The sequence below is a fragment of the Moschus berezovskii genome, chromosome 17 (assembly GCF_049115385.1).
Source record: "Moschus berezovskii isolate FMDL1 chromosome 17, NW_MosBer_1.0, whole genome shotgun sequence".
NCBI lineage: Eukaryota > Metazoa > Chordata > Mammalia > Artiodactyla > Moschidae > Moschus > Moschus berezovskii.
Window position 1 is genome coordinate 40,708,238 of NC_142476.1, and position 25,177 is coordinate 40,733,414.

A 25,177-nucleotide genomic window follows, 5' to 3' on the forward strand; every position below is an offset into this window, starting at 1 on the left:
TCCTCAACTCTTGAGGGTGGCATCCAGTAGGTCCACGCTCCCTGTGGGATAACACAGGGGTGGAAGGATGGGCATGGACGATCGCTGTGACACTGGCATCAGCCCCAACCCTTGACAGTGATCCTGACTCTGTCCTGATCCTGAGGACCCAGCTGCAGTGTGACCACCAAGGAGGGGCTGGGCTGGCCTTGATCTTTAGTCCCACGCCTTGACTCTCAGCCCAGCCCCCTCCTGATTCTGTCCTGTTTGTGGGACTGCCCATCTTGTGAGCACCAGGGTAGGGGGTGGGCATGGGGAGCAGCCAGACTCGTGGTCCCGACTGCATGAGGAACTCCAGTGTCATGGTTGACTGCATGAGGAACTCCAGTGTCATGGTTGGCCGTGAGAGAGAATGCCTCTGGTCTCTGACCCCTGCCCCTCATCTTGGTGGCAGGGTGCTAGAGCGGACCTCTGTCAGCGTCGGTCTTAGGGGTTGTATCCGCTTGCTGGACGTCAACAATCAGAGGCTGGAGCTGAGCAGCTGGCCAGAGTCTGCGACTCAAAGCTCCAGAGTGGGCGAGTGCGGGGACCACCCCTGTCTGCCTAGCCCCTGCCTCGGAGGGGCCCCGTGCCAGGCCCTGGAGGCAGGCAGGTTCCACTGTCAGTGCCCACCGGGCCGCTTTGGTGAGGGCAAGACAGGGCTGGGTGCTGGGGGGCTGTGTATCTGTGGGCACGGCTCAGGTCTCCTGGAACCCATCCTGACTCCATCCAGGCCCGACCTGTGCCGACGAGAAGGACCCTTGTCAGCCGAACCCCTGCCATGGAGCAGCCCCCTGCCGCATGCTGCCCCAGGGAGAGGCCAAGTGCGAGTGCCCCCATGGCCGGGAGGGCAGCCTCTGCCAGACAGGTGGGGGCAGCGGTGCTCAGGGCGGGGAGGGTGGGAGGTGAGGGGGCTCCAGGAATCAAAGCTTAGAACCCTGTGTGACCCTCTCCTGTCTTCACAGTCTCAGAACCGGAGGACAACCAGCCCTTCCTGGCTGATTTCAGCAGCTTCTCCTACCTGGAGCTGAAAGGCCTGCACACCTTTGAGCGGGACCTGGGGTCAGTGGGCAGAGAGGTGGAAGAGGGGAAGAAGCACCTCCCAACCCCCATCCAGCTGTGAAGTGAGGGGCATCAGGTCACCCGCCTGTCCTCCCATGGCCCCAGGGAGAAGATGGCACTGGAGGTGGTGTTCCTGGCTCGGAGCCCCAGCGGCCTGCTCCTCTATAATGGACAGAAGACAGATGGCAAGGGCGACTTTGTGTCCCTGGCGCTGCACAATGGCCTCCTGGAGTTCCGCTACGACCTGGGCAAGGGGGCAGCAGTCATCAGGTGGGTGGGGGGGCTGCAGGGGGCTGAACTGGGCCTGTGCTCAGTGTTTCTGGGGCCCCTGGCAGGTAGACTGTCAGAGCCCACAGTCTGTTCATGACTCCTGTTCTCCAGGAGCAAGGAGCCGGTGGCCCTGGGTGCCTGGACCAGGGTCTCCCTGGAGCGAAATGGACGCAAAGGAGCCATGCGGGTTGGCGATGGGCCCCGCGTGCTGGGGGAGTCCCCGGTGAGTCAGTGTCTCCTGGGCCACCCCCTCCCCCCGCTCCCTGCCTCCCTCCTCCTCCTGGGAGGCGTACAGCCCCCGCCCCACAGCTGGCGCTCACCGGACTGTTTTTTCTCCCCTCTGTCCTGGGCCTCTGTCTGTGCCTCCTCTCTGCTCCCACTGCTCTCTGGCCCTTGCTCTGCAACCCCCACCCCGCTCGCTCTTCGGATGTCAGAAATCCCGCAAGGTACCGTCTCTTCTCATCCTGCTCATCCATCTTCTGCCACCTCTGCCCCTAGAGTAGCTCCTTCCCCACTAAGCCCCCACATCACGGCCACATCTGTGTGATTAACTGCCTCCACCATGCTGGAGGGCGTGGGGTGGGTCACCACAGGCGGGCGGGCCCTGGTCTGGGGCTCGCATCCTGTTCCTGCTGGTGGGTAGGCTTCACCGCCCCTTACCCTGCACCTCCCCACAGGTGCCACACACCGTTCTCAACCTAAAGGAGCCGCTCTTTGTTGGGGGGGCCCCTGACTTCAGCAAGCTGGCCAGAGCAGCCGCCGTGTCCTCTGGCTTTGATGGAGCCATCCAGCTGGTATGTACGGCAGGGGTGGGGGCCTGGGGAGCCCAGGGTCGGGGGTGGGCAGCGATGCCCTGGTACAGTCTCAAGGAAGGGCCCATACCAGAGGGGGCCTCTGTCCTCTGGGCCGGAGGACACAGGACAGAAGCTGTCACACCCCACCCTCCAGGTCTCCCTGAACGGCCGCCAACTGCTGACCCGTGAGCACGTGGTCCGGGCTGTGGACGTCTCGTCCTTTGCAGACCACCCTTGTACCCAGGCCAAGGGTCAGCCTTGCCTCCATGGGGCTTCCTGTCTTCCCCGCGAGGCTTCCTATGAGTGCCTGTGTCCTGCGGGCTTCTCAGGGCTGCACTGTGAGAAGGGTGAGTGCTGCCCACGTGGGCCGAGGCTGGACATGGGAGGGAGCCTGCCAGGGGCTGCGCTCACCTCGCTGTCTTCAGGCTTGATTGAGAAGTCAGCTGGGGACCTGGACGCACTGGCCTTTGATGGACGGACCTACATTGAGTACCTCAACGCTGTGACCGAGAGGTAGTACGTCTCCTGGAGCTAGGCACCCCTCAGTCCTGTGTCCCATCTGCCCAGCTGTACAGGACCATATGCGTGACACTCCACACCTGCCCCTGCTCTGAGCCCACCTCTGTCCCTCTTCCACCCTCCTTCTTTCTCACTGTCTCTGTCTCTTTGTTTCCAAGCGAACTGACCAATGAGATCCCAGCGTAAGTAGCCCCACCTCCACTCTCACCAGTAGTCCATTTCCTGGTCCTCTGCTCCTCTCCCTCCTGGCAGCACATCCCAAGGGCGAGGGCGGAACTCTCCCTCCCCAGTGGAGGAGGATGGGGTTTTGTGGGGCGCTGCATGGGGCTCAGCTTCCTAGCTTGGAAGTAGGTAATCGCCCTTTCCGAGATGCGTGTTGGGTGCCAGTCTACCCCTCCACCCCTGCAGCCGGGCCCCTTACCACAGGGCGCCAGCACGGTGTGTAAGCATGTGCACACCCACGTCTGCGTGCACACATATGCAAGTGTGTCACAGTGTGCATGTGAGTCCCTGCACCCCCATATGTGCACACACGCACATGTGTGGGGGCCCATCCAGGGCTCTCTCCCAGCCGGGGGCCCTCGGTCACTGTTCCGTGCCACCCGGGTCAGAGCGCTTCCCTCTGCACCTGGCCTGGGCCACGCCCACCAGCTCTGTGTCTGCCCACGTGTGTGTCACTGCCAGGGCTCTAGTGGGTGGGGCCAGTGTTTCTCCATGGATGTTTGTTCCTCCACCTTCCATTGGTGAAGAGGGGGTGTGGGGAGGGCTGCTGCTGGGTCCTGCCCCACCCTGCGCTATAGCCTGTCTGCCCCCCTGCTCACCTGCCTCCCTCTTTTCCTGCTTCTAAGCCCTGAAACTCTGGATTCCGGGGCCCGTCCCAGGTGAGCAGTGGCCCCTGGCCCCTGCTGTCTGCCCACTGCCTTCCCATCTCTCCGAGCATCTCCGTCGATCTCTCCTCCCTCTGTCTGTCCAACGCGCTCCTCTAATCGCTGACCTGGCCCCACCATCTGTCTCTCGTCCCACTGGGCATGTCCACCACCTGCCCACCAAGCTGCTCTGGTGGCGTCACTGCCCTTATGGCCTCTGGAGTCATACCCCTCACCTTCCTCCCTCCCCTACCCCATCCCCACCACCTTCCCAGAGGTCCTGACCAGCCCTCTGCCCACTAGTGAGAAAGCACTCCAGAGCAACCACTTTGAGCTGAGCCTGCGCACGGAGGCCACACAGGGGCTGGTGCTGTGGAGTGGCAAGGCCACGGAGCGGGCTGACTACATCGCACTGGCCATCGTGGACGGGCGCCTGCAGCTAGCTTACGACCTGGGCTCCCAGCCCGTGGTGCTGCGCTCCACCGTACCCGTCAATACCAACCGCTGGTTGCGGGTCAGGGCACACAGGTCAGCAGGGAGCCCGGGGCCACCAAGAATAGCAGCGGGTGGTGTCTGGACTTGCCCAGCCAGGGCATGCCTGGCCACTTGTGGCCAGGGTAGGAGTTTGGTGTGTGTGTTGGGGGGAGGGGTGGTGGGTAGGGCTGGTAGTGGCCCGACCTGAGGTCACTGCCAATGAGGAGGGAGGGACAAGAGAGTACAGGAGAAGCAGCGATGGCCAAGAGACCCCTGATTGGAAAGGGGAGTCCCTGCTCTGCCCGGATGCTGGTCTGAGTCCGGCTGCCCCTCCAACAGTGCTTTTCTCACAGGAGGTCCCCCCGCCCTTGGCTACCAGGTGCCCTCCTGGGGTTGGTGCCATTCTATCCAGGCCACCAGGGTGACACTGGGTGATGGGCCCTGGGGTGTGGTGTTGGGACGAAAGGGATGGGGGTCAGGATCTGGAGCCCTGACGGCCTCCCTCCACCCATGCCCCAGGAAACAGAGGGAAGGTTCCCTTCAGGTGGGCAACGAGGCCCCTGTGACTGGCTCCTCCCCGCTGGGTGCCACGCAGCTGGACACAGATGGAGCCCTGTGGCTAGGTGAGTGATTGTGGGGGAGGCCAGGGAAGGGGCAGCCAAGAGTCTCTGAAGGACAGGTTCTGCCCCCTGGGGCTGGCAATAAGAGGGGCACGTATCAGCCCCATCCAGGACAGTGGGCGGGCTGGCTGGGCTGGGGTTGGGGTGGGGTCTTCCCCTCCTGTCTTAGCCCCTGCTGTAGCCAGAAGCAGGTGGGGCCAGGAAGCTGGAGCACACCTGCTGGTCACCTGGTCTCCCCAGGGCACTGACAGCCTAGTCAGGGCACTACCAGCCTAGTCGGGTAACTCACCTAGTCATTTAGCCTTTCTGCCTACTAGAGCCCAACTTGCCCATCACTGAGTCACGGCCTGGGGGCCTTTCCTTTGTCTTCCTGCAGGTGGCCTGGAGAAGCTGCCCATGGGCCAGGCCCTGCCCAAAGCCTATGGCACAGGCTTCGTGGGCTGCCTGCGGGACGTGGTGGTGGGTCAGCGCCCACTGCACCTGCTGGAGGACGCCATCACCAAACCAGAGCTTCGGCCCTGCCCCACCCTGTGAGACACTGCCATGCTGCAGCTGCTGCCCACCCTGTTGTAATTATTTTCTATTTTTGTAAACTTGTTGCTTTTTTGATATGATTTTCTTGCCTATGTGATGGCCGGAGGGACTGCTGGCACGGCTTCCCTCCTAACCAGGCAGGCGAACTGCAGAGACGGACTTGGTGCCGAGGGACTCTCAGGGTCAGGAGGGTAACTCGGCACATGGAGGACTTGGCTCACTCAGCAGCCTTGGGATGCGACCCTCTGCCTCAGGACACTGTGTCCTGGCCTCTCAGGCTGTGCCTGCACAGTGTCCACTTGTGCTGGCCCCTGTGTTCTCCAGCCTGTTGGCAGACCTTGCATATACACGTTGCCCACATCCCCTCTGGTGAGGCCTGTCCCTAGAGCAGCAAGGCGCTGTGCGGTTTGGAGGGGCCCCTCCTCTGTGTAGGCCTGGGGCCTTTCTGGATTCCAACTGAGCTGCCCCTCTTCCCTGCCTGTGCTGGGTGGGGCCAGCCTCACCAGGGCCCGCTGAGCCTGGGCCTCATGTGCCAATCCTGTGAAACAATGTCATTGTTGGGGCCATGCTAGCCCCTCCCTCTAGTTGTGCCCACCCATCCCAGGGCACTGGAGAGCAGAGGCCAAGCCCAGGCCTGTTCAGAGCACCCTGACCCATGGCTGGCCCTGCCCATCCACCCAGCCACCCTGGACGTGGCTGTGACCCCTTCCCACCACCCAAGTCCCCGGGAGGAGCCCTGAGAAGGAGCAGGGTCACTTGTGACATGGTGGACTGCTTGATTTTGGCGAGCATCCCCTCTCAAGGATGCATGTCCAGGCATGGCCACCAACTGGAGTCTTTATGTATGGATTTTATTTGGCACCTGGGGTGGCGGGGCTGTTGTCTTTCCTGTCCTGGCCTGAGGACAGCTGAGGACACCACATAGAAAACCTTCTGTCCGGTTCTGGGGTGAGGAGTGGTTGTCCTTATCCAGAAGTGACCAGGAGTAGACTGGGTGTCTTACCAAGGCCAAGGGGCAGGTGCAGGGGTGGCAGAGATGGCTGCGAAGCCAGAAATGCCTTAAACTGCAATGTTAGGTCTCATCTGGTCCCGTCCCCCCAGCCATCCACACCTCTCATGGTGGGGGTGGCAACCCCAACCCTCCCACAGCCTCTCTCACAGCCAGGCCTGTGCTGTCAGACTCAGAGGCTGGAGGAGCCTTATATGTCCTGTTACTAACTCCAACCTGTGTCTGTGTCAATCACCGTGAAATAAAGTCTGAACACTTTCAACAGGTGCTTATGTGTATCCACACCAATGCCACCCTCCTCAGCCCCGCCTGGCCCTACACTCTCCCACTTGGCTGGCTTCTGTCCTGAGAGCGCCATGATGCTCAGCTTCACGGTGGCGTGCAGGCTTCAACCTTCTTTAGGTGGCTCTGGATGAAGGAAGCGTGCTGGGTTGGGGGCTGCTTTTGGCAAGGAGACCCTGTGCAGTGAGTGCACACACTATTGTGCATGGGGCTGGCCAGGTGGATCCATGAGGCCTGCACCCCAGGTAGCCTCCTTAGGGATGGCAGGTCCTGCCATGTGTGCATGTGTGTGCATATTTGCACACATATCTGCCTATGTCTGTGTGTCTGTGAGCACAGGGTGGGAAGAGGAGCTATGAGGACAGCAGGTTGGCTATACTAAGGGTAAAGGGGGTCTGTGGGGGAGTCAAGATGGGGTGGGGGTGACACTGGTGGGTGGGGATGGGGTGGGCCTGTTCTGGGCTGGACATGGGGTGGAGAAGACACTGACTGAGGTGCTGAAGCACCTTGCGGGGGGGGCTTCCTGCAGCATCTGGAGTGGCTAGGTTTGAGGAGCTGAGGCCACCTGAATGGAATCCACGAGGCCGTGTGTTACCAGGGGGAGGGGAGTCTGGGCTGAGGCCAAGCACACTGGGGAGTAGGTGACTCTCCTTGGTGCTGAATGAGAGGAGAGGAGACCTCCATGCCGGGAGGACCAGGAACGGGTGCTCTGGGAGCTGATGCTTCCAGGAGGGGCTTTCAGGGCAACCAGTGCTGAGGGTGCTGGGCCTTCAAAGTTGTTGGGAGCATGAGGAGGAAGAGCTCAGGGTGGGGATTTGGGGTCGGGGTTGCAAGCTGCGGAAGTTTCCAAGCCATGTGTGGTGTACCACTCCTGAGAGGGAGAGGGGCTGGGGTGCTGGGCAGGCGCTGAGGCTCCTAATGGGGATCCCAAAGCTAGGAGCTCAGGCAAGGAAGGGTGGAGCCCCCACGCGATTGGCCAGTGGGGACAATCGGACCTGGCAGGGGCATCTGTAGCAGGAGTAAAGGCCCCACGGTCAGAGAGGTGTCAGCATTGCCTAAGAAGAGTGGCAGAGGTGGAGAGAAGGGAACTTAGAACGGAACTTAGCAGCCCAACTTAGGACTGGGTAAGAGGAAAGGACCCAGATATCAGGTGGGCTCCCACCTCCGTCCCTTTGGGGTCCTCTCCGGGACACAGGGCGGGTGGGGCCTGTTCCGCCCGCTTCTCTAGCTCCCAGCCCCTCCCTCCAGGTTGTGGAGAGTGCAACCCTTCCTCCCTCAGGACAGAGGCGCAGCCAGAAAGGTTCTTGGAAGGAAAGCACCCAAAGAGCAGGACCCATAATTAATCACTTTCCGTGCAGCTCCGGCCAGGGCCACCTGGCGCCTGCACCCTCTGAGCCCATAATATGGCGTGAACTCCTTGTCCTGAAGCTCGGAGAGACCTTAGGAACTGGTGCTATTAACCCAAACTGCCAGCAAGGCAGCGAAACCTGAGGGCTCGGCTCCTTTAAGGGAGATATGGAGGGGGCAGGACCTCTCGATGGGCGTGGCTCCTCGGGCGGGGCGTGTCCCGGTGGGCGGGGATATGATGGGCGGATCCTCTGGGTAGGCGGGGCCCCCTCAGAGCGGCCAGAGAGCTGGAGCCCAGCAGACATGACCTCGCGCAGGTGAGCCTGGCACCCCGGTGGCCTGACGCTGGACCCCACCACATGCGCTTCGGGCCGACGGGTGCGGACAGGGGGTGCGGGAGAGATGCGACCCGGGAAGTCTGCTCCTGACCTGTGGCCCCCAGGCCTGACCTTCTGACATGTCATCTCCACCTGTGACCTGTGACATCGCCACAGCCAGGGCCAGATGCCTGGGCCCCGGGACAGTGAGGCCTAGCTTCACTTTGGCCGGTGGAAAGGACTCTTTCAATCTGGGGCTGGGCCCGGGTGGAGGTCAGAGGTTCCCTGACCCTAGGGAATGGATGGTGCTCTTGCATGGCAGCCGCTGGAGCCTAGAGTGGACAGCAGGTGTCAAGTCACTGACAGATCCTCTCTCTCTCACTCTTCTGGACTCCTTGCCTTTCTTTTGGCCACCAGAGATGTTTTTCACCTGAGGGTCTGCCCTTCCCCAGTTTCAGGACTGGGTGCATCCTGGAAGCCCCTTGACCTGCAAGGTAGGCTTATCCCTTCCCAGTCTCTCCTAAGGGCCAGGTTTAGGGGCAAGATCCCTGGCAATGGTGTGTGTGCAACCTGGGACAGGACGCAGCTCTGCCCCCATGAAGAGGAAAGGTGGGGCATGTGCAGGAAGGGGCACTTCCTGCCCTTTCTACCAGATCCCCACTCCCTGGTTGTGCACACACGCATGTGAACTCAGACTCTAGCTGGATATGGATGTCAGTGGGGAGCCACACAGGTGTGAGACGCCTGTCACCACTTCCTAGCACTTGGTGCATCCAGAACACCTCTCTCTGGGGCTGGGTGAGGCTGGAGGTCACACGAGGGGTTGCCCTAACACCCCAAATGACTCCCTAGATCAGTGAGGGGCTGGACAAGATCTGATCTGCGTGTCTAGGGCAGTGCCTCAGTGATGAGGGCCCCAGAATCCCTACAGGGGGTGTGGTGGGCCTGGCAAGGTGGTCTCTGGCAGGGCCAATGGCCCTCTAAGACTCAGGAACAGTGGAAGTGAGTTGATCTCCAAGAGCCTGTCAGCCTAGAGTCCTGTGGTTCCAAGATGTAACATCCAGCTGGAGCTCAGGGAGGAGGGCATTTGGGATCTGTTTGGAATGACCCTCAGGCTCCCCTAAGCCTCATTTCTTGGTCCCCCAGGCAAGTTCTGGTGCTCAGAAAAGGTCATGTCTGTGTCATGTTCATGTGACCCTGGGTCAGCCTGGGAAAGCCCCGGGTGGGGCTCTGCCTGCCCTTGCCAACCCTCCCGCCCCACCCTGTGATGACCATCTGGACTGTCACTCCTCTGACCCCTGGGTCACTGCCCACAGCCCTATCAGACCTGGGCAGGCCCAACCAAATCCCAAGCGAAACACAACCCCCCTCCTGCTTGCTCCCACCCAGTGGCCCCTTCCCGTTGCCCTGTGGTTTGTGGGTCAACGGGCATCACACTCAGCACCACTCACCCTGGGACTCTGGCTGTGGGCAGGGCTGGGCTCAGGTCTTGTCTAGCACTGAGTTTGATGTGTTGATATTGGTGCTTGGGAGGGAGCTGGGTCCTATGGGGGGCTACTGAGCCCCCTCGAGTTCCCCCTGTGCTCCAGGTTGGAGAGGAAAGCATGTCTCTGGTTAATTCAGTTCTGCATAGACAGGACAGGCCTGCATAAACAGGGACCAGGAGGGGCTGGGGTAGGGAGATGGAGACAAACACTAACTGTGCTCTGTGGTCCTCAGCCCTGGAGTTCCAGCCTGGGGCCCTCCGCTCTGTTCTGTGTATCTCCCATCATCCCAACAGTGTCTTTCCTGCAGGTACCGTGTATATAGCATGTCCACAGGCCATTCATGGAATTCCCAGGGTCCCAGGGTGTCCTGTCTACTGATGAGACACCAAGGCCACACAGAACACTGGACCAGACACTGGCCAATGGGTTCAGGCTGGACTGTTCTTGGACTCCTGAGCACCGACCAGACTCAGTTGGACCTTGAAGGGCCCAAGCTGTTTGACTCTGTGGGGAGCCCAGTGTATCCTGCCCACCCCACCTGCCCCTCTCCCGGACATGCCTGACCATGTGACAAGGGCAGAACTGAGTCACTGACCTGCCACAGAGCAGGGAGCCCTTCGGCACAGAAGTGACCCTAGTATGGAGATTGGAAATGGGACTTGCAGCTTCCCACCTCCTCCCACCCGCAGCCAGGGCCGTGGCTGCACCAACCTGCTGGACACCTGACTCTACCTCTCAACCTGGTGGCGGGTGTGAAGCCTGCCTCAGCCTGGGGTTGCAGGCAGGCAGCGGTGTGAGCTGCTGTGACCGCTCAGGATGCCCCGCTCTGGGGATTTCCACCTGACAGACGGGCAGCTTGTGGGGAGGACAGAGGGACAGAAAGCATGAGCAAAAGCCCCCGAAAGGACAGTGCATCCTTCTCCCTGCTCTGTGGCTTGGGTGCCCCTTCTACCCTTACCCCCACACTCTGGGCATCACCCATCTCAGACTGGAGTCGGAGGCGTCTGGGGCCTGGGGTGGGGCATCTGGGATAGGATGTGTTTCAGCAGAGTTGGTGGTCCCAGGATGGGGGTCAGAAACATTCCTCTGGTTCCATTCCCCCCACCACCTCCACACTGCAGTGTCTCTGGCAGCAGGAGGCCTTCACCCTTTTCCTGGCAGCCTGGCCTGGTCATCTGTGACTGGCCCTAGAACTCATCTTGTGGCAGCTCCTAGCCCAGGAAACGTTCCCTTGCAGCCTCACCTGCTGGACTACTCAACAAAAACTGCCCCTCTAGAGCCAGCATGGGAGGGAGCTCGAGACCCCAGCCCCAAAACATGCCCAGGAAATGACTGGCTGGCAGGATACCTCCCTCCCCCAGGGAGAGCTGAATGGGAGTTCTGGGTGGCCCCGGGCAGGTCACCTGAGCTTCTGGGCCTCTCAGAACCTCTCAGAATGTGGACCCTGGGGAGCCATGGAGGTCAGAACGGAGCCTGCCCTCCCTGTGGTTCACATCTGATGGTGAAGACATGGCAGGGGTTGGGGGACAGGTAAGCTCAGAAGCCTGTAAACACCTGCCTGCTTGCTGTTGCAGCTGTCACGCATGGAAGGAGGGGCAGAAATGCAGCTGCAGTGCTGCAGGGTGGGGGCTGGGGTGTGTCTCTCAGGAAATGAACAGAGAGGGAGTGTGAGCCATGGCCTGCAGGACCAGCCAGAGGTGGCCAGATGAGGGGTGAGGTTGGAGAACAGAGAGATGAACAAAGGGATGGGAGGGTGCTTTCCAGTGGGGGTGGGGGGCGGTCCTTGAGGTGTGCAAGCATCCTGAAAGCCACACAGGGCCACTGACAAGGCTTACGTGGCTCTGATGTGTGTTTTCTGAGAACCTGTCTGTCTGCCATGGCTCAGCCAGGGGTCACAGATGGGGTCTGAAATCAATACTGCAGTCCAGGCAAGAGCCAGTGGGCACTGGTCCCAGGGGAGTGGGAGAAGTGGTTGGGTCTGGGTCTGGGTTGTTTGGAAGTCAGGACAAGAGGGTGCAGCGTTGGGAGAGTGCTGGGGTGTTGAGGGCAGGGAACTGGGCAATGTCAGGCAGTGACTCTCTTCACTAACTGAGGACTGTGTGGAACAGGGCCTCAGGGGCCTTGTCAGGACTTTTGAATCTTGCAAATGTCAAGATAGAGATGCTGTTACCTTTTCAGACAGAGATGCTGGAAAGGGTTGTGTCTGTGAGCTTGAAGCTCAGATCCCAGGTGGGGCTAGATCCCTGGTGTGTGGATGTGAAGACATATGGAGGGCACAGTGGGGAGGTTCCAACACCATGGAGTCAGGAGGAGGAAGGGGACCCAGGCCAGGTGAGGTGGGGAACCAGGAGAGTGTGGGGAACTCCCAAGTGGAGTTTATGCTTCTGGAGGAGACCTGACCACCAGCCCCAGGAGGCTGGAGGAGACCCTGAGAGCCCAGGGAAATTGTCCTGTGGGGACTCAGCAGTGTGGACCAGTGCAGGACCATCCTTTCTGTGATGGTGGAAATGATTCTTTCCCACATGCAGTCAACAGCCTCCACTGGCCACACATGGCTTTCAGCAGTGAAATGTGGCCACTGTGACCCAGGAACTGGGATTATGGTTGTGCTGAATTTTGATCCATTCACCTGCACACCCCACACCTGCCCTGGGCTGAGCATCAGATGGTGAGGTATAGACTGAGCACAGATGACTTGTTGGAGGAGTAAGGAAGCAGCTGAAAGCAGGGGCAAATGGAGCACAGGACGGGGCAGAGGGAGGGGCAGGAGTACCTGGAAGAGGCGTGAACTGATTCCCATTCCAGGAAGATCTCAATGGAGCAGGATGGTCTGGGGTCATCTGCAAGGACAGGACAGGATAGGGTCTGTCCAGGGCACATCAGCCCCTGCCTCACCTGTGCCCAGGTTATGACAGCGAACAGCTGGGTGGGGCCTGGAGGTGGCAGGTGGCAGAATTGGAGTTAGGGGCCCTGGTGTCCCACTGGAGGTAGGGCTACCCTGGACACTGTGTGTCATCTGTGCAGTGAACCAGGGACACACACCTCTGAACCAGAGGGCGCGAGACCCTCCTGCAGTGACCTTTGTACCTCTATGGGAGACTCACTGTTGCCGGTGGAAGTCCAGTTACTGTGTTAGAGTCCCGCTGGGGGGTCAAGCCAGGCCCCTGCCCTGAGATGCTCTGGGGTTACCACACAAGTAGATTTAATCCCCAGCCCAGAAATTCTTGCCCTAACTGGTCAAAAGAAGCCACCCAGGTAAAGAAAACAACAGTTATGATCTCAGCAGTGGGCACCTGTGCAGCCCTGATGATGGCCCCCTGACCTGTCCCCCCATCTCAATAGGGGTGACTGTGAAGGGTGGTCCCAGGGCAGCAGCAGGAGAGAGCAGGGTTGGACCCCCAGCCTGGACCCCCAGCAGAATAAATGATGACTCTCTGGCCTTCCTGACCTGCTCCTGCCAGCCACCCGGCCCAGCTCACTCACCACCCACCAGCCACCTTAGGTTCATTAATCATTCACTTCTGAATTCACGTATGTTTGTTAGTACCCAGGCTCTGTTTTATACCCTGGTGTACACACTGCACAGAATGTTTTCTGCCCTTGTGGAACTTAAATCCTCCTGTAGGAGATAGACAAGCCAATAAATACGTAACGTATGTCAGGACGGTTTTCAGCGCTACGAAGAACAATGAAGCAGAATAAGCATCCAAGAGTGAGGGGAGAGGGTCTCAGTCCCGCAGTGTGGCCCGGGGGGAGAGAACAGCTGGTACGGGGGGCCCTGCGGTGCATGGCCCTGTGTGGTGAGGGGCGGAGGCTGGTGGGCTGCAGCAGGTGGAGGATGGACTTGGGCCTGTGGGCTGTGCTCTTCTCCCAGGGGCGCTGCTCAAATGACTGACAAGACCTGCTAGGGTGCCTCGGGAGAGGGTGGTGGCAGGACAGAGAGGGGTGGAGAAGGTGGGAGGGGCGGGGCCCCCGCGGTGGCCATGGGGGATCTCGAGTGCCTTTGGCCCAGCTGGGATGCCCGGTGGGCACTGAGTTGGGGAGAGACAGCAGAGGGCTTGAGCTGAGGTTCCTGCTGGTATCCTTCTGGGAAGGGGGGGTCTGCCCTGCCCACCTGCCACTGTGGGAAAGGTTCTGCCCATCTATGTCCCTGGACGCTCCCAGCCTCACCTCCTTCCCCACAGACCCCAGATCCTGTGGGCACAGCCCAAGGATGGGGGTGGGCACAGGGCGGCCCCAGTGGGCATCGTGGGTGTGGTCAGGACAGCCCAGTATCTCCCAGCTCTCTCATCAGTGGCTCTGCCTCTTCATTTCAGGTGGTTTCACCCCAACATCAGCGGAGTTGAAGCTGAGCAGCTACTCATGTCCAATGGCCAGCATGGAAGCTTCTTGGCAAGACCCAGCAAGAGCTGCCCCGGGGGCTTCACACTGTCTGTCAGGTGGGTGGGTGGTGTAGGGTGGACAGGCCTGAGGCCCCAGGGGACCTCAAGGGGTGGGAATAACCTCAGTTGAGGGTTCCACAGGGGGTCAGGCTCCCTAGTCCTCCCAGAGGGCTGGGAGGACAGCATTCTGAGCAGCAGGGACCTCTGCTGGGGGCTAGACATGCAAGATCTGAGGGTCTTGTGTTCTGGCCAGGTGGCCCCTGGGCAGGAGGGGCCACTTAGACCTTCAGGGATGGCTCAGTGAGGTGGGCCCTGGTCAGCAAGATGCTCTCATCCCTCTGAGGGGCCTCACTGGCCATAATTGTACCCCCATCTGCTGGGGATGTCGCTCACTGGATATCTGCCCAGAGCTCTGCAAGAGCCAGTGTGTAGGGAGGATGGGCAGGAGGGGCCATGACCAGCAGAGTGGACAGCCAGACCCATGCCCGCCCTGCATGAGGCAGGTCAGTCTAGAGTCTGGGGAGGGGGGTGTCTTCCAAAAGCACTCCAAGTTTTTCTGGGTTTTCTGCTAAATCTGAGGCAGCAGGTGGGTTGAGTCCTCAGGGTGGATTTCCCTCACCCGAGAGACAGGCATTCTGTTCTTACCTGGGGCTTCCCCAGCCACACTGGGCACCTGGGAGAAGCAGTCCAGCTCCCTGTCCTTCAGAGCCCCTGGGGAGGTGGCCTGGGGTGAGGCAGAGTCTGTCCTGAGAGGCTGCCCCAGCCTCGGCCACCAAGCCAAGGGAGAGTTAAGCCTGTAGTTGCCAAACCCAGTCCTGGCTGCCCCAGGGGCTATGGGGGCAGGGTGCCCGCCACTCAGGATGAGGCCTGGACACTGACTGGGCAGGAACCTGCAGAAGGGAGGGAGCCGCAGTCGAGGGACACTGACCTTGACTGTGACTGTTCCCGGCAGAGGGATGGCAGAGGCCAAGACTTCAGGGCAAGAACACCCCTGGGGCTGTTCGGGAAGCTGAGTGCTCATGGGAAGGAGGGTGGTTGGTGGGAACAGTGGCCCTGATGGTGGCTGGTGCCCTGGCCCTTCCAGGCGCCACGATGAGGTTACTCACATCAAGATCCAGAACACAGGTGACTACTACGATCTGTATGGAGGGGAGAAGTTCGCGACGCTAGCCGAGCTGGTGCAGCACTACACAGGCCAGCATGGGGGGCTGCTTCGAGAGCGTGGCGGGGCCCCTGTGGAGCTCCGGCACCCTCTGGGCTGCCAGGACCCCACGTCGGAACGGTGAGCGGCTGCATCTGCATCTGGCCGACATCTGTGTCTGCGCTTGTGTGTGTGCAAGGGTCCGAGGGGCAGGGGTCTATGGGCACGGTCTCTGGATTTCTTCTGCCCCTAGGACTCAAGGTCAGGCTTGGGCACCATTGTGGCAGAGCTGAGGGAGCATAAAGCACTCCCCCCTCAGGGGATTTGGCCTCGGTTCTCCAGGTCCCAGGCACCAGCCACAGAGGGGTGCCTGTGGAAGAGCTGCAGCCGGCCTCCCCTCTGCCTGCCTGGCGGTGACCTGGGGAGAGCAGGTCTCCCTGCCTCGGTTTCCCTGGCTGCACTGCGGAGGCCTGAGCCAGCTGCACCTGCTGAGGAAGCCGGGTGGGGCTGGCCTGGGGAGACGGCCTGGCCCCCTCCTTGCTGAGGACTAGGCTGCCACCTGGTGGCCACCCTGGGGCCCTGCAGGGCCTGCGGGTCCTGCCTCCTGCCACTTTCTGGGTTGGAGGAGGTTTGGAGGAGGCTTGCAGAAGGGTCCGAGAGGTGGGAAGGGCTGACCCAGGTTGGCCTGGGTATGGGTGCTGCCCGGGCCCACGAGGTCTGGGTGTGTGTGTGTCTCTCTTGGTGTCTATGCCTCAGAGACTTCAGCTACTCGTGGGTCTGTGCCCCTCACCTGGCCAGTCCAGGGCCTCCTCCTTTCTCACGTGTGCTGCCCTGGGCCAGGTGGTATCATGGGCATCTGTCTGGGAAGGAGGCTGAGAAGCTGCTGATGGAGAAAGGGCGTCCAGGCAGCTTCCTGGTTCGGGAGAGTCAGAGCAAACCTGGGGACTTTGTGCTGTCAGTGCTCACGCAGCAGCTGGACAGGGCAGACCGCCAGCAGCGCGTCACCCACATCATGATCCACTTCCAGGTAAGAGGCGGGGGTGGGGTTGGGGGTGTGGCTTGGGGAGGGGGTAGCCACCAGGCCCTCACTGCCACCCTACAGCCAGATGGGAAGTACGACGTGGGAGGTGGTGAGCAGTTTGACACCCTTGGAGATCTGGTGGAGCGCTACAGGAAGAACCCCTTGGTGGAGAGGTCAGGGGTTGTGGTGCATCTCCGGCAGGTATGTCCCCAGGCACCTGAGCCTTGGGGTCTGAGTGAGCTTCTCCCACTGGGGGACAATGGGCTCTGGCATAGCCCCACCAGGGAAAAAGGGCACCAGGCAGTGCTGGGGCAGGGTGGCTGAAGGCAAGGGTGTGGGGGCCAGGGTGCTCTGGGGTCCACCGGGCCTTGCTAAGCTTGGACTCTAGCCTCTACCTGCCAGCCCCTCAAGGCCACAAGAATCAGCGCTGCAAGCATTGAGAGCCGTGTGCAGGAGCTCAGCGAGGCCACGGATGCCAGCGAGAAGGCCAAGCAGGGCTTCTGGGAGGAGTTCGAGGTGTCAGCTTGCTGCCCACTGCCCCCTCTCAGACTCCCATCCTCTGGGCTGCGGCAAGGGCCAGCAGAGGGGTGTGGGTCAGGGCATGTATGGCGGGTGTTGAGGGCTCTGGGGAAAGGTCAGGGCCACAGGCTAAAGCCCCACTCCTCCAGATGCTGCAGCAGCAGGAATGCCGGCTCCTGTACCCCCGGAAGGAAGGCCAGAGGCCGGAGAACAAGCCCAAGAATCGATACAAGAACATCCTTCCCTGTGAGGCTGGGGCTGGGGTCACATGGGGACCAGGTCCTCACCCACCAAGTGCAGGGCCCATCTGGCAGAGGGGTCCTGGGGGGTGGAGGCAGGGGTCATTCTCCACCACTGGTGTGATGCCCTCTCTTGCCCCTTCGTCCTCTGCCTCTGCTCACCACAGGTAAGCGGGGATCCCACTTCCCTGGAGACCTGAGCCACATCTTCCCTTCTCAGTTGATACCACTCGTGTCATCCTTCATGATGTGGATGACGGAGTGCCTAGAGCTGACTACATCAACGCCAACTACATCAGGGTAGGTACTTGGCCTGCTGCACCTGTGTCCTACATGAATCAAACCCTGGTCACTCCATTCCCCATAATAATGAGCCTGGAGCTCCTGGAGTGGTCTGTGGACTTTGGAAAGACAATAGATACTCAGGGAGGGTGCAGCAGTCTACACTGGATCCTCAGAGGGGCCAAACCAGAATCTGCTGGATTAAATATTGGTCCTAAGCCCCTCCCACCCTCCGTGGACTGTGTGTGAGCCACTTGTGCTACTTTGCATATCATTTGCATCAACTTGAATTGGTCCTCTGGCACTTTAATTCCTGGAAACAGCAGGCAGCTGACCCCACATTCTTTCAGAGTGACCCAGAGGAGAAGCCAGGCCGTGGACTGGGGAAGGTGTACATCGCCACCCAGGGCTGTCTACCAACTACAGTGGCTGCTTTCTGGGCCATGGTGCACCAAGAGAACACACATGTCATCGTCATGACCACCAGGGAGGTGGAGAGAGGCCGGGTAGGAGCTCCTGCTCATGTTCCTCCCCTCCTCCTGCCGTGGGCCCCACTGGACCTGTGTCGGTGCTGGCCCATCTTTGCTTCTTCAGTCTTAGAGCTGCTGGGGCACAGCGAGGGCCCTGGAGAGACCCCGTGTGTGCCCTGCAGGGAGGAGGGGCATGGGTGCTGGTGGCCTTCCAGCATGGCTAATGCCATGCCCCCACCCCCCAGAACAAGTGTTTCCGATACTGGCCAGAGCTGCACGGCAGCCAAGAGTACAGCCACCTGCATGTGTGCAACATGGCTGAACACTGGGCCCAGGGCTACTGTGTGCGGGAACTGCAGGTGTGGAGGCCAGACCAGGTGAGCCTGAAGAGCCTCGGGAGCCTCAGGACCAGGGTGACGTGCTCGGGAAGTCCCCAGGTCTGAGCTGGGCTGGCCCAGCCTCCACCCAACCCCACTGGCTTTGGTGGCTTCCACATCGCTCAACCCAGTGGGCAAAGTCCTGGCCTGGGCCCTGCTGGACAGTGATCCCAGTCAGGCAAGTTCTCAACCCAGCTGTCTGGCTCCAGGGTGGCCTCACACCCATATAGGCCTCTCCTTCCAGTTCCTCCCTGGGCGTCTCAGTACCTTCGGCCTTCTTTGTATGCCTTTGGTGCCTGTTCCTCTCCCAGGCACATTTCCCTCCTGGCCAGTTCCCTTTGATAACCACCGGGGCTCCTGCAAGCCTCTGCATTTGGCCCTTCTTAGATAGAATTCACTTCCTGGAAGCTGCTCCTCCCCAGGACCGTTTTTCTTCCTTTCCCCAGGGACCCGAGCTGCCTGGGGCCATCTGCGGGTCCTCCGAGCCCTGAATCCCGTCTTTTCCTCCCACTCCCTCTCGCTCTGTTTGGGCCCTGCTGGTCACTCCTTCTGGCAAACCCCGCTGGGCCACGCCCTGTCTTTCCCCGGTTCAGTCCCTATGCCCCTCCAAACCAAGGGTCACAGCAGCCCGAGGCGCTTGGGACAGCCCAGACCTCCCAGCTGGCACTCACCAGCCCACCCTACCCAGGAGGAGACGCCGCACCCAGTGAAGCACTACCAGTACTTCAGTTGGCCGGACCACGGCGTCCCGGCAGAGCCCACCGGCGTCCTTAGCTTCCTGGACGAGGTGAACCGGGCCCAGAGCAGCATGCCGGGGGCCGGACCCATGGTAGTCCATTGCAGGTGCGACCGGGGGTGGGGCGGGGCCAGCGGTACAGGTGCGACCGGGGAAGGGGCCACGGCTCTGTCCTGTCAACTGGCCACAGGCCTCCTTGGTCCGTCCCAACAGCGCTGGCATCGGACGCACTGGCACCATCATTGTGATTGACATCCTGATGGACGTCATTCGCAGGCAGGGTGAGCCGCCCCAGGCAGGCCCCGCCCCACGTAGCCCCGCCCCCTGCGTTTGTCGGCCCCGCCCATTGCATCTAGCCATCACACCTTCTCCCTGCCGGCCCAGCTCCTCCCTGAGCACGCTCCTCTCCAGGGTTAGACTGCGACATCGACGTCCCCAAGACGATCCAACTGGTGCGGCGGCAGCGCTCGGGGATGGTGCAGACCGAGGCGCAGTACAAGTTCGTGTACCTGGCGCTGCAGCGGTACATCCAGGGCGAACAGCTGCGCCTCCGCGAGCCTGTGGGGGCGGGGCCGGGCCGGGGCGGAGCCTGCGCTGGCATCACCATGGTGACCAGGGGCCCCTCCCCTCAGCGCGAGCGGCCGGAGGAGCGCGGCTCGCTGAACCTGGGCGTCTCGCCCGCCGACCGCGGCTGTAGCCCCGGACCCGCGCCGTCCCGGGCGCCGGCGGCGTGAGTGGAGCATCAGGGACTGTGGAGGGCAGAGTCCCAGCCGGGACGGCAGCAGGGGACGAGGGGCGGGGAACAGGAAGGCCTCGGGGGCGTGGCCCGGGCTTGGGGGCGTGACCGGGGCGAGGGGGCGGGATCGCAGGTGGGCCCCAGTCGAACTCTATCTCCGCCCGCAGGACCCGGGAGGCCTCCCTCCACGAGTATGAGAACCTGAAGGACCTAGAGCCGTGAGAGCCCCTCGAGCGCGTGCCCCGAGTGAGGCTGGAGCCGTGCAAGAAGGCGGGAGACCAGCAAGGCCGGCCTCCGCGTTCCTCCAAAGGACTGTTTAGGATTGTGCAGACAGGCGCCCAGCCCTGAGCGCCGCGGAGTTGGGGAGGGGATGGGGTTGGGGTCCCAGGTCTGCCCCTCAGACTCTCCCTGACCAGGTCTGCACGCCCAGAAATGGTGAGGGGCGGGCAGATCCAGTGGCCCTGGCCCTCCTGGAGGAGGGAAGGCAGAGCTGAAGGGCTGAGATTTGACTCAGTTTGGGAGGCCACCAGTGACCACCTGCACTTTGTGGTGAAGACATATGTGTGCTATATGTCTGAGGGTCAATCTGTATGTGGGACATGAGACCAGCAAGTGAGTGCCAGTTTGTTCACCAGCATTTCTGACCTCCCTGCTTTCTGAGTGCCCCCGCCCCTTCAGAGTTGCTTCTCAGCCCTGCCTACAGCGGTGGTCTAGGCTGTGGCCTGGCAGTGGCTCAGTCCTGCCACATCCAGACCTAACCCAGACTGTCACATTGCAGTCATGCGTAAATAGTGCTTGTTAAATGAGGGAATATGTGACGTGCTCATCTGACCACAGCGAGGAAGGCGAGGCTCCATGAGAGCATGACTCGTTTGTGACGGTCGATGTCACTGGCTTGTGGTCCACACTGGCACCCTCCCATTATGGATGGCCCTGTGACTTTCTGGTCTCCTCAGTAAAATGCCTTCTCAGTTCTGCATCTTTGCTGGGGCTTGGAGAAAGGTACCTGTGGGTCCCCATGACTGGGCCCAATTCCCCAGGGTCTTTCTGAGCCAGAGGCACAGCTGGTTGGAGCAGGAAGTCCTGGACTTCGGGGTGAGGAATGAGGAGGCTGAGACCTATGCAAGCCAGAACCGGCTTGGCCTCTCTTCGTCATGCCAGCCTGGCGGTGCAGGATTCCTGAACCGATAGCAGTACTGGGTGGAGGAGGGGTGGGGTGGCAGGACTCCCGCCCCTCCCCCAGGATGCTCCCTTCATCAGCCAGGTCTGGCCCTCCTCTGCTGGAGGAACCCGAGGCCTGTAGACATCAGGACACGCTGGTTGTCACCACCTCTGCTTCTGTGCACCCTTGAGCCTCGGTTCCCAGGGGTCGTGAGGTCCTGTAGCCCTCCACTCAGGACTCTGGGCAGGGCTGTGGGCCCATGACGTTTGGGGGTTGCAGCCTGTTGCGACCACAGTGGGGTGGGAAGGAGGACTCTGGACCAGGCCAAGGCCCCATCCTGGTACCCCCAGCCCCAGGTGCTCCCGGCCCTCCCTGTCTCCCTCAGGCAGCCTCACAGCCCCGGGAGGCAGCCAAGCCCAGAACTGCTCCAGCCCATTCACAGCCCAGGCAGGACTGGAGTTGGACCCCCTAGAACTTGGGTCACACATGCTAGGGGCTGCTGGGAGTCCAGTCCAGGAGGTGTCCTTTGGATTCAGAGTCTTTGTGGAAGGGGCAGACTGAACTTTTCTGGAGAGAGGGACTTAATGGTACAGGAAAGAACACAGAGGGTGAGGATCCCTTATCAATTATGGGTACAAAATAGTTTATTTAAAAATGTACAATTCAGGAGGGCAGGATGGGCACTGGGGAGCTGGGCTCCCTGCCACTGCCCTCTGTCCCCGTGGCCACCCAAGGGAAGGGGCCAGCCCTGCCTGGGGAACCGAGGAACCATGGTGAAATGTGAAAATGAGATGAGGGTGGCAAGCCCCCTCCCTTTTCAGCAAGGGGTAGGTCCTGCAGGTGATTCACAGTGTGGACAGGGAGGGGCCTTGCCAGGCTGTCTCTTCTGGGCCTCAGTTTCCCCATCTGCAAGATGGGGGTTAGGGAGGTGGTCTCTGGAGCCCACAGCCATCTGATTCTTGGAAGCTCCAGGGACCATTTTGTCCACCCTATAGGACCCAGCCCCAGAGAGCGGGGGGTTGTGTGTGCTGAATGGGCTGGGGTTCCTCAGAGATGTGGGGGCTCCTCCGGGATCCTGGAGGGGTGGGCTGGGTGGGAGTGGTAACACTAGTTGTCCGCCAGGGACCCGAGTGAGAAGGTGGTGGCAGCGGTGGCGGCGGTGGAGGGTGGCCGGGGGAGGCAGTGCAGGCTCCCAGTCTTGAGTGCGCACTGCACGGGCCAGAGGACCACACAGAAAAGCACGAGCAGCAGGGCTGTGATGAGCGCCACGCGCCTCCAGTCCCTGCAGCGTGCCCAGCAGCGGGCCAGGTGCCCCCGATGGTGGGCAGGGCCTGGCGTGGGCACAGGTGCAGCAGGCTCAGTGGGCTTGCTTGGGCCTATGTCCACGTACATGAAGCCGGGCTCCACTGGGCCAGGCGCAGAGGGCGGTGGATAATAGCACAGCTTGGTGCCCTCTAGCCACACGGGCTCCTCCTGCTGCAGGTGCGCTGGCATCCGGGCCTGCAGCTGGCGGCTGGTGCGCAGCGCAGGGGCTCCGGCAGCGGGTACAGCTGTGGGTTGCCGGCAGAATGGGCAGGGCACAGCCTCGCTACCTGTCTGGCCTGTGGGCTGGGCAGCTGCCAGCCGTGCCAGGCACTCCAGGCAGAAGACATGGGTGCAGGAGAGCTCCTTGGGTGTCTTGAAGATGTTGTCATAGCCCGAGAAGCAGATGGAGCACTCCAGAGGGGAGGCCACTCTCTCTGAGCCTGGGGTGCCCGGAGACCTGGGGTTGCTGGCTGAGCTGGGGGACCTGGGCACTGTGGCCGTGGGGCTGCTCCTGCTGGTAGGCGGCATGGTCGTGTGCCACACCTGTGGGCCTGACGACATGGTTCTGGGCTGTGGGAAAATGGAGACCACTGTGAGTGACCTTGACTGCTCCTTTCCTGCAAGGTCAGTCAGTCTCTCCCCATCCCTCTTCACTGCATCATCTCAGAGATGCCTGTGGGCACCTCTGCGAAGTCCCCCCACCCCTGTCCCCACCTCAAGGTCTTTCTGCTCAAGTTGTACCCCAGCGCTCCCCAGCTCCTCACATGCTTTATCAGGGGTCAGCACCCTGGGGTGCCCCAGCCTGCCGGGCCCTGTGGACCACTGCTCAGTGAACCCCTCCCACCAGCCCTGGCCCACCTGACCATGCCATTGGGCAGAAATAAAAGTGAGGATGACAGCGGCCCACAACAGTTACTGTTTACATCAGGGCTCTGCTGGGCTGGACCCTGGTCATGTGATACCAAGAGCCACGGTGCAGAAGAGGCAGCTCGGAGGGGCCCCAGGCTGTCACAGGAAGAGTGGCTCTGGGCCAGGTGAAGTTGGTTTGAACACAGATTCCAGTGTGGATGGCCTATTTGGTGGGCACACAATAACTGGCAGGCAGTTGTGTGAGGGTGGGCGCCAGGCCTGGCTGGATTGGCTGCGGGAGACCAGGGGGCCTAAGCAAGCATGGTGGCCATGGCCTGGGGAGGGGCTTTGTCTCCCCACCATGGCCTCAACCTGCAGGGCCAGCTCATCTGGCTGGTGACAAGAGCCTGGTGCTGGCCCTCAGGGCCTGGAAATGCTCCTCACCCTTTGGCCAGTGGAGTGGGGAGGGTGGATGAGCCAGGCATCCTCTTTGGGCTGGCCCGCCACTCGGGAGGGTCACACCAGCCACAGCCGCCATCCAGGAGGCAGTGGGACGTTCCACTCCTCACCTACTGCCCTCTCCACGGGAGGCCCAGTCTGTCTCCCTGATGAGGCTCAGGTGACCTGCCTGCTGCCCCTTCTTGGACCTAGGTCTCTACCCCAGGCAGCCACATAGATCCTGCTTGGAGGAGGGCAGGTAAGGGGGTGACTCGCCCATCACCTTCATGATGGACAGAGGAGGCCGGGGCCTCGGGAAGACCTGACCACATGACCCTATGGAGCCCATGCGGCCCCCCAGAGGTGACCCAAGCCTGACTGGCTGGTCAATACAGGAGGGCTGGGGGAATGACTTTGCAGTGACGTGCCACAAAGGCTCAGGTATTGCTGCCACCTGACAGTGACCACTGTGAGTCACGGTGGTATCACTGTGATGTCACGAGTGCTCTGGCATCGTGGTGTGAGATGTCAATGTATTTTGGTGACAGCAGCTGCCGCAGGCCAGGTGAGCCTCAGCAGGGTCTGGGGTACTGCAGCCATCCTCCCCCAGCTGCTCCCCACATGACCGGTTCCTTGGCACTGGGCCCCACCCTTCTGAGGAGGTGCCCCACCCTGAACCTATACTAGTGAGAGGGGAGTGCCAGCTGAGCTGGCCTTACCTGGTAGCCAGAGTCAGAGGGGCCCGGGCATGACCCTCTTGACTGATTCGGCCAGGCTGAGGCCCCGAGCTCACTCGTCCTGGAAGCGCTGGCTTCGTCTCCTCTGGTCCAGGCTGGCCTGTGTTCCCCCTGACTAGTGTTCCTCTCCAGAGCTGTCCGTCCGCAGCTGTGCCAGGCAGGTGGGGCGTGGGACGTGTGTGCTTCTTCAGGTGTGGAGCGCTGTCTGAGGCAGGTGTGAGTTCTCTGGGCGTGGGCTCCTGGCAGGTGTATTTATACGCTCGCTTGGGAACACGCTGGCCAGGGCGCGGCCCAGGGCCTCCAGGATTGGCTGGCCTCCCATCCTCTCCCTGGCAGGCTGGGCAGTAGAGGGCGGGGAGTCAGAAGTGAGAGGTCAGAACCTGGGGTGGGGCTGAGGGTCAGTAGGCCTCTGCAGTCTGGGCAGGTCTCGGTGGGTGACTACCTGGTAAAACCTTTCCCTACTCTGCAGCTCCTGAGATGCTGGAGCAGCCACTCCAGAAACAGACCTACCTGCTCACTGGCCTTGTTCAAGGTGGGGGCACCTGAGCTCCTTGGGTGGGCCCCCAGAGGGTCCTTGCAAGGAGGCCCCCAACTCAGTCAGTTCACTGACACCCTTCCCCAGCAACCCCTGTTCCTGCCCCTCCCCCACAATACCCACCTCTTCCGTGTGGCTGCCACTCAAAAGCACAGCTCCCCCCAAATGGGCTTCTGCTGTCCCCACCCATCCCTTCCCACCTGCAGCCTTTGGGGACTGGGAGGGAACTCCTTGCTCTGGCTCCAGGGAGTAGGGTGAGAGGTCAGGCTGGGAGTGCCTACAGGGTGAGTGAGGGGTGAGTCAGGGGTGAAGGTGTGTCAGGCAGCCAGCTGGCCACAGGACTTGTTTCAGGGGAGCATCTGCTAGGGGGACCTTAATTTCGTAGGTAGGGAAGGGACTCAAGGAAGTGCCCACCCAGGCAGGGGATCCGGAAATCTTTCTGGGGGACAGGGAACAGTTTCAGCTGGTCAATACTGAGTCCCAGCACACCACAGGGTCAGCCTGCGCACAGGCCTGTCTGGGGCCAGGATGGAGGGTGTGAAGGCTGTGCTGGAGGGGCCTGGAGCCTAGCCAGTGGCATGGGCTGCGTCCAACCACAGTCACCCTGTTCCTGAGGTGTCATAGCCACTCCATCTGATACCTGATCCTT

At 61.3% G+C, this 25,177-nt stretch overlaps 3 protein-coding genes across 5 annotated transcripts in view; 2 read left to right on the forward strand and 1 right to left on the reverse strand.

The window, feature by feature from the left end:
- The window catches only part of AGRN (agrin), a 32,403-nt gene extending 25,960 nt beyond the window's left edge, over positions 1-6,443 (forward strand). For 2 of the 3 annotated variants that reach the window (XM_055419306.2, XM_055419305.2), the window contains exons 26-36: positions 434-663; positions 752-886; positions 984-1,080; positions 1,186-1,350; positions 1,462-1,573; positions 2,028-2,144; positions 2,299-2,491; positions 2,570-2,657; positions 3,833-4,057; positions 4,523-4,626; positions 5,000-6,443. In XM_055419306.2, coding sequence (XP_055275281.2) covers positions 434-663; positions 752-886; positions 984-1,080; positions 1,186-1,350; positions 1,462-1,573; positions 2,028-2,144; positions 2,299-2,491; positions 2,570-2,657; positions 3,833-4,057; positions 4,523-4,626; positions 5,000-5,157 — 1,624 coding nt within the window. In that variant the 3' untranslated portion in view covers positions 5,158-6,443. The remainder of the gene's footprint in view (positions 1-433; positions 664-751; positions 887-983; positions 1,081-1,185; positions 1,351-1,461; positions 1,574-2,027; positions 2,145-2,298; positions 2,492-2,569; positions 2,658-3,832; positions 4,058-4,522; positions 4,627-4,999) is intronic. The other variant, XM_055419304.2, reaches the window with a different exon arrangement.
- Positions 6,444-8,078: 1,635 nt separating this feature from the next.
- Positions 8,079-20,478, forward strand: LOC129551400 (tyrosine-protein phosphatase non-receptor type 11-like). Its single transcript, XM_055419308.2, has 14 exons — positions 8,079-8,112; positions 13,916-14,038; positions 15,066-15,263; positions 15,963-16,149; positions 16,225-16,344; positions 16,546-16,659; positions 16,812-16,908; positions 17,122-17,201; positions 17,534-17,689; positions 17,899-18,030; positions 18,719-18,873; positions 18,980-19,047; positions 19,178-19,496; positions 19,670-20,478. Exons 1-14 carry the CDS (start codon positions 8,099-8,101, stop codon positions 19,722-19,724), a joined length of 1,818 nt encoding a protein of 605 aa, XP_055275283.2. The 5' UTR covers positions 8,079-8,098; the 3' UTR covers positions 19,725-20,478.
- Positions 20,479-21,550: 1,072 nt separating this feature from the next.
- RNF223 (ring finger protein 223) lies at positions 21,551-24,575 on the reverse strand. Its single transcript, XM_055419309.2, has 2 exons — positions 23,976-24,575; positions 21,551-22,539 (listed from the first exon to the last, which is right to left on the reverse strand). The coding sequence occupies exon 2, from the start codon at positions 22,528-22,530 to the stop codon at positions 21,772-21,774; it is 759 nt and encodes a 252-aa protein (XP_055275284.1). The 5' UTR covers positions 22,531-22,539; positions 23,976-24,575; the 3' UTR covers positions 21,551-21,771.
- Between the last annotated feature and the right edge of the window lie 602 nt (positions 24,576-25,177).

Coding starts and splice junctions, on each gene's coding strand:
- LOC129551400 (XM_055419308.2), top strand. Junction 15,264..15,962: donor CAGGACCCCACGTCGGAACG/GTGAGCGGCTGC, acceptor GCCCTGGGCCAG/GTGGTATCATGGGCATCTGT. Junction 16,150..16,224: donor ACATCATGATCCACTTCCAG/GTAAGAGGCGGG, acceptor GCCACCCTACAG/CCAGATGGGAAGTACGACGT.
- RNF223 (XM_055419309.2), bottom strand. CDS start 22,530: ATGTCGTCAGGCCCACAGGTGTGGCACACGACCATGCCGCCTACCAGC.